This window comes from Stegodyphus dumicola, chromosome 12, assembly GCF_044657685.1.
Source record: "Stegodyphus dumicola isolate Sdum_Otavi_A_Nest chromosome 12, ASM4465768v1".
In the NCBI taxonomy this organism is placed as follows: Eukaryota; Metazoa; Arthropoda; class Arachnida; order Araneae; family Eresidae; genus Stegodyphus; species Stegodyphus dumicola.
In genome coordinates this window covers 63017772-63032982 of record NC_140779.1, presented here as the reverse complement: position 1 = coordinate 63032982, position 15211 = coordinate 63017772, and the positions used below count along the sequence as shown (strand labels likewise).

The 15211-nt window shown below is 30.8% G+C and overlaps 1 protein-coding gene across 1 annotated transcript in view; it reads right to left on the bottom strand.

Annotated features, from left to right (window-relative positions):
• The window catches only part of LOC118197189 (uncharacterized), a 90940-nt gene extending 76656 nt beyond the window's left edge, over positions 1-14284 (bottom strand). Inside the window, exon 1 of the mRNA XM_035368698.2 lies at positions 13845-14284. Coding sequence (XP_035224589.1) covers positions 13845-13910 — 66 coding nt within the window. The 5' untranslated portion in view covers positions 13911-14284. The remainder of the gene's footprint in view (positions 1-13844) is intronic.
• Positions 14285-15211: the final 927 nt, after the last annotated feature.

Genomic DNA, 15211 nt, shown 5'->3' with positions numbered 1-15211 from the left:
ATTTAATTATTTAATATCTTGTTTATAATTTATCATCAGTACCGAAAAATTAAACCCAAAGTCTCCGGATGAACAGGAATGAAATCATAAAATATACCAAGAATAACAGTGTTGTATGAATATAAAATATATCATATCCTCTCTGATTAATAGATTTCCAAATTTAATCTGAAAAATACAGTTTTATAAAACAGTTCCGTCAATGAAAATGGAGTAAATATGTTGTGCAACAGAAGTCTAAAATAATCAGTTTAAAATGAATCCATGTTTAGAGATTCTTCTTGATAAGATAAAGCTGTACAAACTCAGATAATGAAATACGATACAACGAAAGTAGGTGAACAAATACGTAAATAATCGGGAAGATAAAATCAAAATAATTGATTATTGATATAAAAAAACTTGACAAGAATATTGCTTAAAACTTAAACCTTACAAATAATAAAATACTTAAAGTCGCGGTTGAGAAAACAGTAACACTAAAAAACAATAAATTTTTTAGAATATCGCAGAAAATTTATATTAGCATTTAAAAAATAGCCTGAAATTTCCAAGTTTTAGATTTATACACTGCATGACAAAGTAAGGTCTCCAGCATGAAAAAAAAATCTAATGTCTCTAGATCTGCACTTAACCTTCCATGATGCGATGAATTATTGTCTTCGCAAATAAGCAAGACTCTTGAGAGAGAAAGAACTTCAGTAATACAAGCAAAAGGTAGAACTTGTTGAAAAGTTTGTCAAAACTACATCTTGTAGTACAATTAAATATGGTACTAAGTAAATGAGCTGTTACTACAGCATTCTTTAAATTATTAAAACCTCTTGTTTAAGTACAAACCATTCTGTATTCTACTGAAGGTGACGGAAGAAATAGAAGGTACCTAAAATAATTAACATAACTATTATGTATTGACTAAAATAACCTATTTACGTACTAGTGAAGCTCGGCGAAAGAAACAAAAGGCATGGAAAATAATTAATATAAAAATTACGTGCTGGTTCAACTAAACATTGCAACAGTAGTTCAAAAATATCCAAAAATTTTCTAAACTTTGTGCTTATTAAGTTTTTAATGCATAATGCCTTTCATTTCCTCTTTTCCATCAGGTTATTACACTTTTAAATAGAAATTACCATTATGAAATTTCGAAAGTAATATCAGCTTTTATTAGCTGCAAAAATATGTTTCTAGGTCCTGCTTGAATTTTTTACCTGATTATAATAAATGCATAAGTACAACTGAATACTAAGTACAATTTGAAGCACGAATTACCCGTTAAGTAATTCAAGTAGCGAATATTTCAATAACTACCATTAACAATGTGTTGGGAAGATTAGACTCCGTATAAAAAGAAATTTAAATGAGTAAATGAATTAATAAAGAGATCATTCCCTTTTTTATGGAGAGGAAGCATGTAATAACATACTAATGAGGTAAGCTAAAAAAATGTCTGATCAGTGAAAGATAACATCAAACTACAAGTTGTATAATTAAGACTATTATGCCAAATCATGATGAATAAAGATTAAATGTATGATGCACTTAATGCAGGAAAGTCTCGCTTAGATAGATTAAAAGGACTTTTTCTTCATTCATTTAATTTCACATTTGTAATAGAATGCCAAATTAGAAAAGTATTTTCCCATCTACCCCTTACCCCAAAAAGAAATTTTATTTACGCGCAAAAATTTCATAAAAACTCTCGAAATCCTTAATATCCTTTAAATTTCAATTTTTATTTGCATAGATAACATTTTTGAATTTTTTTGTGGATGTTGTTGTTGATGTATCGGAGGTATAATTTTCCTTTAGTAATCAAGGTACCTTATTTGTTAGAAAATAAGACACCTTTTACCTTTTTAAGAAATAAAAATGTTGATGAATATTTATTGCTTGCAAATAATTATGAAAAAGAGTGTCTTGCTCCCCCCTCCTCCCGGCTATTCTTCAGAATTTCCTAGAAATAAAAGTGCCGCTAGATATGGTTCGATACATTGTAAGCAATATGCTTTCTAAAAAATCGAACAATTGAAGAATTACGAGAATTTTGCAAATTTAGTTGCTGGGCCCCTAGTGGACTCAGTTTTTTTTTTTTTTCCTATAATTTTGTAATTTTTGTAAAGTTGATTTTTATAACAAGGCTTTGCATAACAAAAAATATTGGTGCAACACGCACCTGGAATTTGAGTCATGGGATCAATAAATTTATAATCTTAAAATTAAGGAAGTTAATGTTGAAAACAAAAAATATTTAATCGCATTTTTTGTATTTAAAGATCATTGCGAAATATATGATAAACCACAATGAATTCTTTTAATTTTCATCACGATAATTGATCTTAATACTAATTGGGTATGGCAGGACAGAGAGGGCGTAAAAACCCGTACAATCGGGGCAACCGCACAATGCGGCAGAATTTAAAGCGGCAATGTTTTAGAATTTAGGAGGGTACCAAAAGGTAGAATTTAGGTATTTGCCCCAGACGGCAAAAAGCCAAATTAGGTATTTGCCCCAGGCGGCAAAAACGGGGGCCGTGAGGCAAGCCACTAAAATTGAGTCATGGAAAGCATAATAGGAGAGAATATAAAGTTAAAGAAGATGTAATGTACTAAAATGAAAATACTGTCTCACAGATTTAAAGCTGAGGACTAACAGCAGCAAAGAAATAGTAGTCACGTGTGCCCAATTCGAGAATGCTCTTTACTCGCGATATCATGACCAGTTTTCCTGGCACATAGTTTCAAACAATAGATACCAGATCAAGGAAATAACCATCGCGTGCTTCCTAATCCTCTCTCAAATTGATATACTTATCCTCTCAATGATTAAAGAATGAAATATTCATACCAAGTTGATTTTGATGAGCGCTAAGACACATAACTTGGGTTTCAGTGACGGGACAACACGAACAGATCAAAAACGAAAAAAAAAAAATTCTGGATCCAAATGGACATCGACAATGAAGAAGTTTCTGCTTCAACCATTGACCTCACAAAGCTGGATTTAAACAGATTAAGTTCACAGTAAGTTAAGAAAAAGTGATTAAAAAAGAGAGTAGATTCAACTGTGGTATTTGCCTCACTGATCCCCAATTTAATTGTCTATTATATAGTTCAATAGCTCTGAAACTGCTTTTTAAAGAAACGGACATAAATCTGAATGTGCAAGCATTTATTACATTAGCCAAACAATAGCTTTAAAAAATATAATGAAGACAACGTTAGTATAGTTTCGGAAATGAAAAAATACCTATAGGATTTCTGATTTAATATTTAGTTCGTTTATTAATTTTTCTAACAAAGTAACACTAACAAAGTTCCTTCCCTTTTTTTATTTATCAATTTAAGTAAATAAATGATGTAAAAATAGAACTAAATTTCCAGTCTTAATAAAAGTTATATCAAAGTTGGTTGAAGAAATATAAATACCTAGCCACAAAATACCAATTATCTTTTATACTATTTTATGCTCCTGAAATTAAAATCTCTGTTGGTAAAAATAATTACGTTAAAGTTTAAATTTCATAATAAATTTTCTTATTCACTTACATTATAGCCACCAATATATAATAATAGAATACAATTCTGAATTTGAGAATTTTGTTACATACTCCTTACCTGTAGATTAAACTTTTCCCATTTTTGATTTTCATCACTGATATAATTTTCTAAACTAAAGTTAACGAAATGCAACTTATGCTAACAAATTAACTTCATTTTTCCTATACATTTGATATAGCCAAAAAATTAGAAATATCCGAAATATTTCAAAACTTACCAACAAGGTAATAAAATAAAGCACTTAAAAATTGTTTGGGTGTGCTTTTAAATCATTGTTAAAATGAAATATTTCTGAGCTTTGTATAGATCTACCAAAGCCCAATGATAAAGCTATAAATGTTATCTTTCGCTCACTTCTCTATAGTTAAATGGGTTGGATGAATGATAGGATTATTTTTTTATTTATAACGCTGTTTTCTTTTTAATGTATAAACTAAGACTTCAGTAAAAAATTTTAAATTTTCACATCAAAATAAAATATTCACGTGTTTTATAACAGGAAGTAAGGAAAATAGTAATGGCTCTAATTTTATACACACATTTAACATTTATACGTTTAGGGATCAAAACACTGCTGAAAACCGAAAATTATCGAAAAGTGGTTTAACTGCTTTTTAGCTTGCAAATTGTATTCGGTTCAGTAAACAAATAACGAATATACCATATATCCCTTACGAATGTTTGCAGGAACTAAATTCATACTTCAGATACACTAAAGCAGGAGTCGACAATTTTTTTTTTACAAAGGGCCAGATTGTAAAATTTTGAGGCTCGCCTAGCCAAACAGCAAAACAAACATGAAGATATGAATAAGCAGTTTCTCAAAGAGAAAAGAAAAAGGTCCTTTTTTATTTATGAAATGGTACTTTGACGTAATATTTATACATATTTTACTAACGCTTACAAAATATAAAAGATTTTTATCTATATATTAAAAAAAGTTATTTTTAAAGAGATTGAAATTTCTAATGGGAAGAATGTAGCTGTTTTACCTGAGATAATATTTCATCATACTGTAGTTTGAAATTAGAACTTCCTACCATTAAAGTCGTCTGCAGAGGGTCATCTGTTAATAATGATCTGAATTGTGATTTTACACTTCATTTTCGAAAATATTTCTTCGCATTGGTAAGTACTCCCAAATACGGATATTCATCCCCGTGCATATGATTTTAATTCAGCATATTTATTTTCTGAAAGATATTTATAAAACCCAGATTATTTTCTTTAAACATTTTTAACATAGCATATCATTTTACAAATCGGTCACTTCCAGTTGAAGGTTTGCTGGAAGTATACAGTCAAATGGATTTTGAAATATGGATATCCTGTTATCATTGTTTTTTTTTGGGGGGGGGATTTTGATAAGACTTGAAATTTTTTATAGCATAGAAATTAATCAAATTTGCTTAATGTTATTTGTGTTTCAAACAAGCAAATTTTCTTCGATATGCCTTTACGATAGAATACATATATTTTCACATATATTTTCCCCTGTACTTTTAAACTGAATTCGTTGAGATACCACAAGATGTCTGTAGTAAATTCTAATTTCCATAGCCATTCGCTGCTCGATAATAAAGGTTGTGAGCAATTTTTTTTTTTATTTAAAAAACTGTCTACGATTTTTCTTGGTTCAAAGAATCTCAGCAAAACGTTCCCATTGTTGAGCCATCGAACAGATGTTTGATAAGTCAGAATATTCAATTTGGATCTCTAATAAAATTTCACGAAACTGGTGATAGTTAAGTTCACGAGAGTAAATGAAGTTTACTAGTGATACAACTGGTTCAATAACGCATAACAAACTAAGATGTTTCCTGATGACTGAGCTTCCTGATGAATAATACTACGAATAATCAGAGGTTTTAAACATTTGGACATCTTCACAAGCCTTAATAATGTGTATAACTAATCTTTTCCTCGCTCAACATATACTTTTTATGCTGAAAACCGAAAAACCGGTAACTATCACAATACTATTGTGACACATAGATAGATAATAAATATTGTGACACATAGATAGATAAATTTAGTTATAGATATTCATTTAGTCTTTATTTTTTTCGTAAATATCGTTTTGTAACTATATTTATTTTTAAAATTAATTGTCTATCCGTGCGTTGGGGAATTATTTCCCATTTCTGTACTTCTATAAGGTTTAAATTATAAGGATTTCTTAAAATTGAATAGAACATTTAAACTTGGAGTTGGGATTTGTTCAGAAATGCAAAATGACAAAACGCGCTGCTCATAAATTGTTGGTAGTTGTATGGAGAGGTTCCAGCTTTCCTTGATAAGTCGGAACCTTTCTGTGGAATCAACAACAGTTCTTTTGTCTTATGCTTCAGTTTTGCATCTTAATTCACATTTTCAACTTAGTTATTTACAAATTCCAATTGTTAATTTCCAGAATAGTAGACATGTACCATCTAAATTTCACTTCACATTTCATAGGAGATAATTTTCATTTATACATTATCTCTCTAACATCATTTTAATTTCTTATTTTATTGTCTATTACTTTCAGTATAGTATTAGTATTTGTCGTTTAATTTTTGCTAGTACAGCCTTTGGGGTCGACTTTCTTCGAGAAACAAATGGTTAGGGCCTTCATAAGAAAGAAATTGTAAACTTTCATTTAAGCTTCGACTTTTCCTGTTCTTTTAATAATGTATATATACACATTATTAATATATATATATATATTAATAATGTGTATGTGAACACACACATTAACACAAACGTTCTACAGCTAATCGTTTTTGAGTTACGTGCGATACATGCATATGTACATGCGTACTGTACGAAAAAATCCTTTTTTGAATCCATTTTACAATCCGGTTTGGAAAAAAGGGTTCTCTAACCTGTCCGTAAGCACAGAAGAAAATCGTCCAAATGAATTCGTGAACGGTCGGAAAGGTTATTTTCTTTGAAATACGATACCGGAATTTTTTTGCGATTGCAATACTTCCTTTACTTCGTGCAAGGAAGTAAAAACAAAAATCGATAATTGGAGGGGGGGGAAGAACCGAGATTTCCAACCAATTTAAGAAATTAAAATCCAAATCTTTGAAAAGAACAGACAGATTTGAAACATACATGAAAAAAGAAAATCGAAAACTTGAAAAGGACAGACAGATCTGGAACCAATTTAACAGTTAAGTTCGAGGTTAACAAATCTTACGCCAATAGCGTTATTCAGTCTATCTTATTTTCGTTTTCATCGAAAACAGCAGGCGATTCTTTTGTGCACTTTGGAAAGACTTGGATGCCGCGTGCTGTAGAGGGTATTGATGGGGAGAGAGAAAAAAAGGTCGAGCGAGCAAGCTTCTCCTTAGAAAGGGAAATATAGCAGTCCACCCACCTGGCTAAAAATAAAAGAAACAACCGTCTCTCCGTCCTCCTCCGTACGGTACCTTGAGCGGGGGTACGGTACATAAAGAGGGTATAACCTCACGTTACTGTACCATCACCTTTCCCTTTTCTTTGGAGGCAGATGCATCAACCGATGGCTTTCCAGATCCTCTTTCTTTTCGTTTTTTTTTCTTTTCTTTCTTTCTTTTTACACATCAGAAGTAACTAACTGTGAACGGAAAAGACCATATGCCGTTGCGTTAAGCTGCAAGTCGAGCGGCACGTGCGGTTTCAAAAGATGCAGATTTTTGCTAAAGAATGATTATTATTCGTTGGGTAGGCGGCTGGTCGCATTTCGAAGACAGGGTTATAATGGGGGTCTCAGCTGTCACGGGGGCCTTTTTCCCTCCTTAACTTTTCTGTTAAACTTTCTGTTTCCTACTTCCCCCCCCTTCATCTTTTTTATCCCATTCGTCTCTTTTTTGAAAGGAAACGGATGGTTTTATTTCATTAAAATGAGGTTGAGAGGTACCCTCTAAAAGAAGAAATGTGATGAAACGGGCCTTCTGCAAATACTTCCTTGAAAATTTTAACCCCTTACCTAGTAAATTTTACAACAGGCAGCCGTGTTGGAGTATCACGGAAATTCTACTCAGCAGAATTTATTTACGGTTAGATTTTTGATATAGCGAATACATATCCTTAACTAATTAACACTTTGGCAGTTGTGTTTGATTATATATAACTATTTAACAAATTTTTAAGTAGATTTGATGTTACCTATTATGTTTTGGCATCGTATTTGACTGTATTTGTAGTATTATGTATAATATTTTGCTGTTAATAAAGTAGATTATTATATACGTTATTTCCTTTTTCCTTACCGCACTTCAGTGCTTACATGAAAAATTTTTCTAGTGAAGAATCTCGGTTTTATTCTTACGTTACTTATACACTCGACACTATGCTACAACCACGAATTTGCACATTTTGCTACTTCATCTAAATATTTTTTTCTAGATTGTTCTCAATTTCAAAAACTAAAAGATATGTATAAGAGAATTATTGTGTTCAAAGCTCTAATATTATTTCCTCAAATTTTAAAGCTTTTTTTCTTCTGTAAGTGGGATTTTCTCAAACCCTCGATTCTGCGCATTCGTGATGTCCAAAGACTAATTTTTTTTTCATAATTTTATTGAGATGCCCAGTTTTTAAATTCTAGAAAATCTCTGATTTCATGGAAACACAAAATGAATAAATAAATAAATACATTACCGTTTAAAAATACTACTTTTGTTAAAGAGAGATAACAAAGTTTATATTATCATAAACAACTTATAACAGTTTTTTTTGTTTGTTTGTTTTTGTTTATCAACACTTTTTTTCAAAATTTTCATCTACCTGAACTAGCTTTCTGATACTGCTATGTTTGATGAGCTGTTGTGTTATTTCGTGCTATAACCCTTTAATATAGGTTCAGATGTAGCACTAAATGACGTTGTGACTCTGAACTTAAAACTATTCTTAAGTATCTTCACTTAACCCTATTTAGCTAAAAGTTATTTTATAAAGTGGGTCAGTGAGCTATTGCCCTGACTACAATCACACAAGCACAAATTAAGATTCTACGAGCTGTATTTGACCTCTACTCATGGATTAAAACTAAAGGGAGAATTTACAACTAAGGACGATTACATATCGACAGCTATGGGTAACAATTAGGAAATTTGAATTGAAATGATCAGATGTTAAAAATCAAATCCTCTAAAACTAGGCAATTGGTTTCATCAATGACTAATCGTTTACCAATTAGAACGACGACAGGACTCCATAGGCCATCTCTTTCAGAATAGATGGCTGGAGCGGCGCTGGTAGTTGTCAACATCAAAGTGGCTCATCACGCGTTGTAAGAGTTATTCCTCAACAGTTTTTAAACTTCCCTTGCGAGTAATTTAATTGGCATAATCTTTTGGTTTCAGTGAACATATGTGTGACGTGAAACAGAAGAAAGTTAGGATTATGTTTAACTTAACTGTCATCGGAGATTAAAATAATTGCCCTAATGTTATCGTGCGCATGCTTCCATAACTATTAATTCAAATTTAAATAGGTGTCAAAAGCAAAACCGGTAACTATCACAATACTATGTATTTAAAAGAAACAGAAATTCTAAAAAGAATACATTGTATTAATATTAGCATTACACTTTCTTGATATCTTCAATTCCAATACCTTCGCTATATCTTTAATCTTGCGAGCTCTTACTCTGGTCCAGACCACCGAAATGCTACAGACTGCTAATTAAATATTGTTAGAAATACTGTTTGTATCGTCTGCTACAGCTTGCAAGTCGTTGACATCGCCATAATTTTCATCGTCTTCGTCTTCGAATCTGTCTTCCTTATGCACACTGATCTTCCAAACCATCAACACAACAGATATATCCGATTTAAATTAAAATTTCTCATTTAAATTTGAATTAATAGTTATGGCTGGTTAACTTACAGAACTACCTACCGCAGCAAATAATGTTTTAATTTTAATAACGAAATTAAGAAAAGTTTCAAGTCAAAGTTTTGAAGACTGTATTCCTTCGGAATTCTGGTCAGTTTTATATATAGTTAACTCCTTTATTTGTAAAAATCTGTAAATAAAGTACGAGATTCCTTTAACATGTATTTGATTAGTTTTAAATTTAAGTGGGTTTAATAAATTTTCGTTATAATTTTATCCTTTATATTTAATTTTAGAGTTAACTCAAAATAGCGGTCAAAGCCGAAAACGCGCCAACTTATGTTGTAATTCGCTAGCTATATAGTAAACTTCGTTCAAAAGTAAAATGAATGCCGTGCCTTCAAAGGTATAATAACGATAATGAATAAATTTTAATATAAACAACGAGTCCGCGGGAAAAGGACACCACACGTTAACTAATTTACCTTTTTTTAAGAAAGTGTAACAAATAATATTTTCATAATTTTGTTTAGAAAACTAGTTAAAATTAGTTAAAATTAATAATAAAATTAAACGTTATGCATATGAAAAACATTTTAAATGAATTTTTTTTTTAAACTGTGTTTTGCAGAATTCCGGGTTCCATGCAACTCCTATAGAAGTTCAGCAACTCAAAATCAAAATTCAAAAAACTTATTCAATAATACGTGGGTAACAAAATTAAATATGTAAAAAAAATAATTAAATAACATAGTTTTATTTGAATAGCAATAGAAATGTTATTAATTTATTTACAGACGTTTTTACTTTCTGACCATATAAAAAATTAGCAGGCTTTCATTATGCATACACATCATATAAGAATATACTTTATTCGAGATATACGTATTTATTCACGTATTTTCCCCATAGCGATTTAACCACATGTTTCTAAAATTATTTTTTAAATATTCAAGTAATTTTCACCTCACGCAGCAGTTCAGAAAACGCGTTGTCCTAAATTTAAAAAAAAAAAAAAAAAAAAAAAAAAAAGGATTCATCGATGTAGTTTTATAAGTTTTCGTTTTACTAATTGATTTGCTCTTGAAATTTGTGTTCACGGACTCTGCTTAATGAAGCAATAACAGTGAAGAGCTTCAAGTATTCGGATATATCTGTTGTCTTGATGGTTCTGAAGATCAGTGTGCATAGGAAAACTGATTAAATGGTGACGAAAACGATGAAAATGATGGCGATGGCAACGACTTGCAAGTTGTAGCAGCCGATGCAAACAAAAGTATTTCTAGCAACATTTAATTAGCAGTCTGTGGCATTTCTGTGGTCTGGACCAGAGTAAGAACTCGCAAGATTAAAGATATAGGGAAGATAGAATTGAAGATATCAAGAAAGTGTAATGCTAATATTACAATATATTCTTTTTAGAATTTAGGTCTCTTTTAAATACATAATATTGTGACAGTTACCGGTATTGCTTTTGACATCTATTATCAGCTTTTTTTTTTTTTTTTTGCTATTCATTGGACTACATTTCGTCTGTTGATTTGTACTAATTTATTATTACCATTAGATATCATTTTTTTATATAGACAATAAACTACATGCAGGAAAGTTGTTAAAATAAATAACATGTGGATTTGGAGACGTTATTCATTAACTATATAGACAATAAAAAATATTGATAAAACTTGCCATTGTCGAAAGGCATCTCATATTACAAGAAACCTATTTTTTTTAACGGAGTTTTTACTTGGTAAATAACTAAATGAATAAATGAAAAGAATGATAAATGCAAAAAATAAATGAAAAGGATTTGCCACATGGATTCACAGCTCCTTTCTACTAATCTCCCGGTTGCGATTTCCTTTGATAAGGTACCAAATCTTTTTAAATGTTAATAAAGTAATCAGCTGAATGGAAACATAGAAAACAATTTTCGGCTTAAATATTATGTTTATATAGAAAAAAATTCTTTTAATTAAATTTTGAAACGATTTATACAAAGTAAAATAAGTAATAATCAGAAGCGCACGACTTCCGTGCGCTTCTGATTGCATCAATTTTACAGTTAAAGAAATATTTTAGCAATAAATTTAACAACTTAAGCATACGTTCTGCAGTGAAAAAATAACATCTTTAAACATAGCCGAGTAACTCTTCAGTTTAAAGTATAAAAATAATACTTAATGTAATTAACGTCTTAGTCCTTAAACAAATTGAACCCTGAAAATTATACATATATATTTTTATATTCTGACCTATATTCTGATATTTTTTTATTGCTAATGTAGAATTCTTTTGAACTACTAACAAAATCTGCTAATAAAGAAGTCAAAATCTACAAGACTTTTTTAAAAATAGTTTTGCTTTAAATATTACAGAATTTTTCATTCGCAATGGGAAAGCTTTTAATTTTAAATATTCTAAATATTTTACTGAATGGCTAGGAAGCAGTTTTAAGAATCCTGAAATTAAAAATATCTTTCTCGCAAACGAATTTTTCCAATTGTAAATGCAAAATTTAGAGAAAAGCTTTTTGCATCAAAGTCATAGAAAACATTTTAGAAATTAGTGCTCAGTTTTAAGCATATGAAAGCTTGCCTACGCCGCTACCAGGGTGTAGGTCAAGTTATCACGGTGAGGGTGAACCGGGCGGTAGAATTTAGGGGCCACAAAATGTTTAGAATTTAGTGAAGCATCGAGCATCAAATTTAAGGATGACAAAATTTTCAGAGTTGGGAGCAAACATTAGGCAGAAGAATTTAGAGGCATCAAAATTTTTAGAATTAAAGGAGATACCGAGCAGCACAATTTACCACCTGCAGAAATTGCACAGGGATGCAAAATGCCTGAGCCTATGCTCGATTTCTGAGAATTATGATTCCTAAATTACTCAATTTAGGAATAAGATACTTAATTTTTTAAAGCTTTATTCAGTATACTTGTATGTAAATACACTAAACCCTCTCTAAGTAGATCGATCACCCACAGTTCCAAAAAATTTTGATCTTCTATAGGCGAAGTTTAATATGGAATGCCCAGTACTTAATGTTTAAAATTAGAAATGCATGGGCCTTATGGATATTCAGGAAACGTAAACAGAAATAAATAAATAAAATAATGAATAATTAGCAATTAAAATTAAAGAAAATAAGGAATTGATCAGTTAAGTGTTATATTAATGATAAATAGTTAACTAATAAAGTGAAATAACGGACGTCATTTTATTTCGGGCTCTGGTGGAATTCCAGTTTTCCTAAAAAACTGCTGCAACCTGGCTCCGGACAGCTGCGGTCGAATTTAAGCTTTGTGAGTACCTGTTTTAAGAATCGTTACTGCGTGAGTCTAACATTACAGCTCGCACTATAATTTATAGTCACTTATAGAACTTGCAATCTTAAAGAGCTAATTTTTGCTACAAGATTCACTGTAATTTCGAAGCAGACGTTTAACCAAAGAATTCAGGCACAATTACTGTTTTTTTTTATTATTTATTTATTTTATTTTTTATTATTTTTTATTGTTGTTTTATTACTGTTTCTAATTACCATTTCCTATTCCATCACAATTTGATTAGAGAGAAAATTTAAATAATCATAAGAAGAAAAATTTATAATATTATATATATATATATATATATAATTTATCACAGCAGCTCTTGGTAACTTTTAGGCGAGCTTACTACAATTTATATATATATATATATATATATATATATATTGTTTCTGTATATTTTAAATTCGAAGAACTGTTACTCGTAAATAAAGGAATGTATGTTGTAGAGCAAATTCATAAATATAATCTCTGGAATGATATTACATAACTGATAATTATTCTGAATTCTTAAGGTAACCATATTTTTTATTATTTCTGTTGTTTCCACAATCAGAAATTTAATAGAAATTAGAAATGTTCCAAAAATCTACTAATAATGAATAATAAATAAAATGGCATATCTGCATCAAAAAAATGTGTTTTAAGTAGTAGTTACATTTAAGTTGTTATTCAAATAAATGTTTGTTTCCGTTCAAACGAAAAATAACAAATATACATTATAACAGTATTTGAGGGATTAAAAAAAAATAATGCAAAAATTCTATACTTAAACTGCTGAATTAAAAGACTATGCTCAAAAGGAGTAAAAATTAAGATTATCCAATCTAAGATGTACGGTGGGGTATATTTTAAGATTCCTTATATAGGATATTCATAATTTTTGCTCCTTTTAATATATATATGGATATATATATAATAACACTATCATATAACATTTCAAACTAAAACCTTTTTTCTTTAAAGAACAAATAATCAGTTTCAAACAAATGAAATTTTGTCATGACACTTTAGTCATAAGTTCTAATTTGATAAATTTTGTCCCATAATTAAAAAGATGGATTCAATATTATTTAATTCTGTATTTTTCCTGTATTCTATATATTCTGCTACATTTGATAAGGAAAGCATTTATTTACCTTTAGATTCCAACCGAAGTGAAGCAACAGCAGAAACAATCCGATTTCAAAATATCCTTTCTTCATACTCTGCTATAACGAGACCAGAGCATCCTTTGAATCCCGAAAATTGCGAAAGCACCCTCAATAGAAAGCCATCCGAGGCACGCTAATACACACCTCCACGGGTTTTCGGGGTTGAGATGAGATGTAACTGCAGTGCTCGGGGAGACGACTTGCTTCGGAATAAACCTCGTTGGAGTGAGTGGAAAGCAGAAACAAGCAGGCCGGCTGAGGGAAGGTAAAAGTTTTCCGAACTCCGCCACCTGTCGGATGATCCCGCAGTTATTATTATTTTATTTTACATTTTTTTTTCTTTCAGTTATTTTGTTCCCCTTCTCTCGACGTACGGTCGTACGAACCGCCTTCTTTACCGACGTTTGCTGGATGAACCCCCGCCACAGCCGGCATGGACGTCGAAGAAAAGGGGGGGATTTGGAATCTGCCGCCCTTTTTCGAACGTCACGTGCTCGGTCGGATGCGGGAGGGCGGATGGATGGTATTGTTGAAACGGAGATAGCAGCGGATGCCAGCTTGCTGGGATTACACGCGTCGTATCGAAGACTGGAAAAAGGAAACTTAACTGACACTGAGATCTCCTTTGATGTTAACGGTTGCACAATGCCAGATTTGGAGGGTGCCAGTTATGAAATCTAACAAATGATCAAGGACAACGAAGGAACAGTATTAGACCAACGAATTATACTACCCATACCACAGTTTCGAAGATTACAGATTAACCATTTACCAGCCGAATTCGGTTACGGTTAAATTTTTACTTTTTTTTTTTGGTTGGGGGGTTAACTACCATCTAATCAGAGAAGAAATGAAAGGATTACTAACAGGAACTCAATAACAAAACTGGTATCCTCTCTAATATTTTCAGTAGTAGATATTAATGATGGAATTATATAAAATATTTCGTGAAATGAAAGTAAAAGTTTAATAATATTATTCATTTAAAATATTTATCTAAAACCATATATTTTACTTTTACATATGCTTTAATGTCAATTGGTTATGCCGTGCATAAATCTAAGCACGCATATTTCAAAAATTATAAAATTTTATTTTTTTCAATAAAAAACTTTATAAATGTAGAAGAATGTAAAGAATTATTATTGATAAGAAATCTCAGCTAAATTCTATTAAAACGATCCAATAATATGTTCTGGACAAGGAACATAGTATTCCATATTCTGCTCATCTTACGGCTGCAACACCATTCTGTTATTTAACTGCACATGATTCTATTAATGTTCAACTGTTTTACTTCATTCTCAGGAATTCTCTGTTCTGTTTGTGACTCTTGACAACCCACGGCGAAA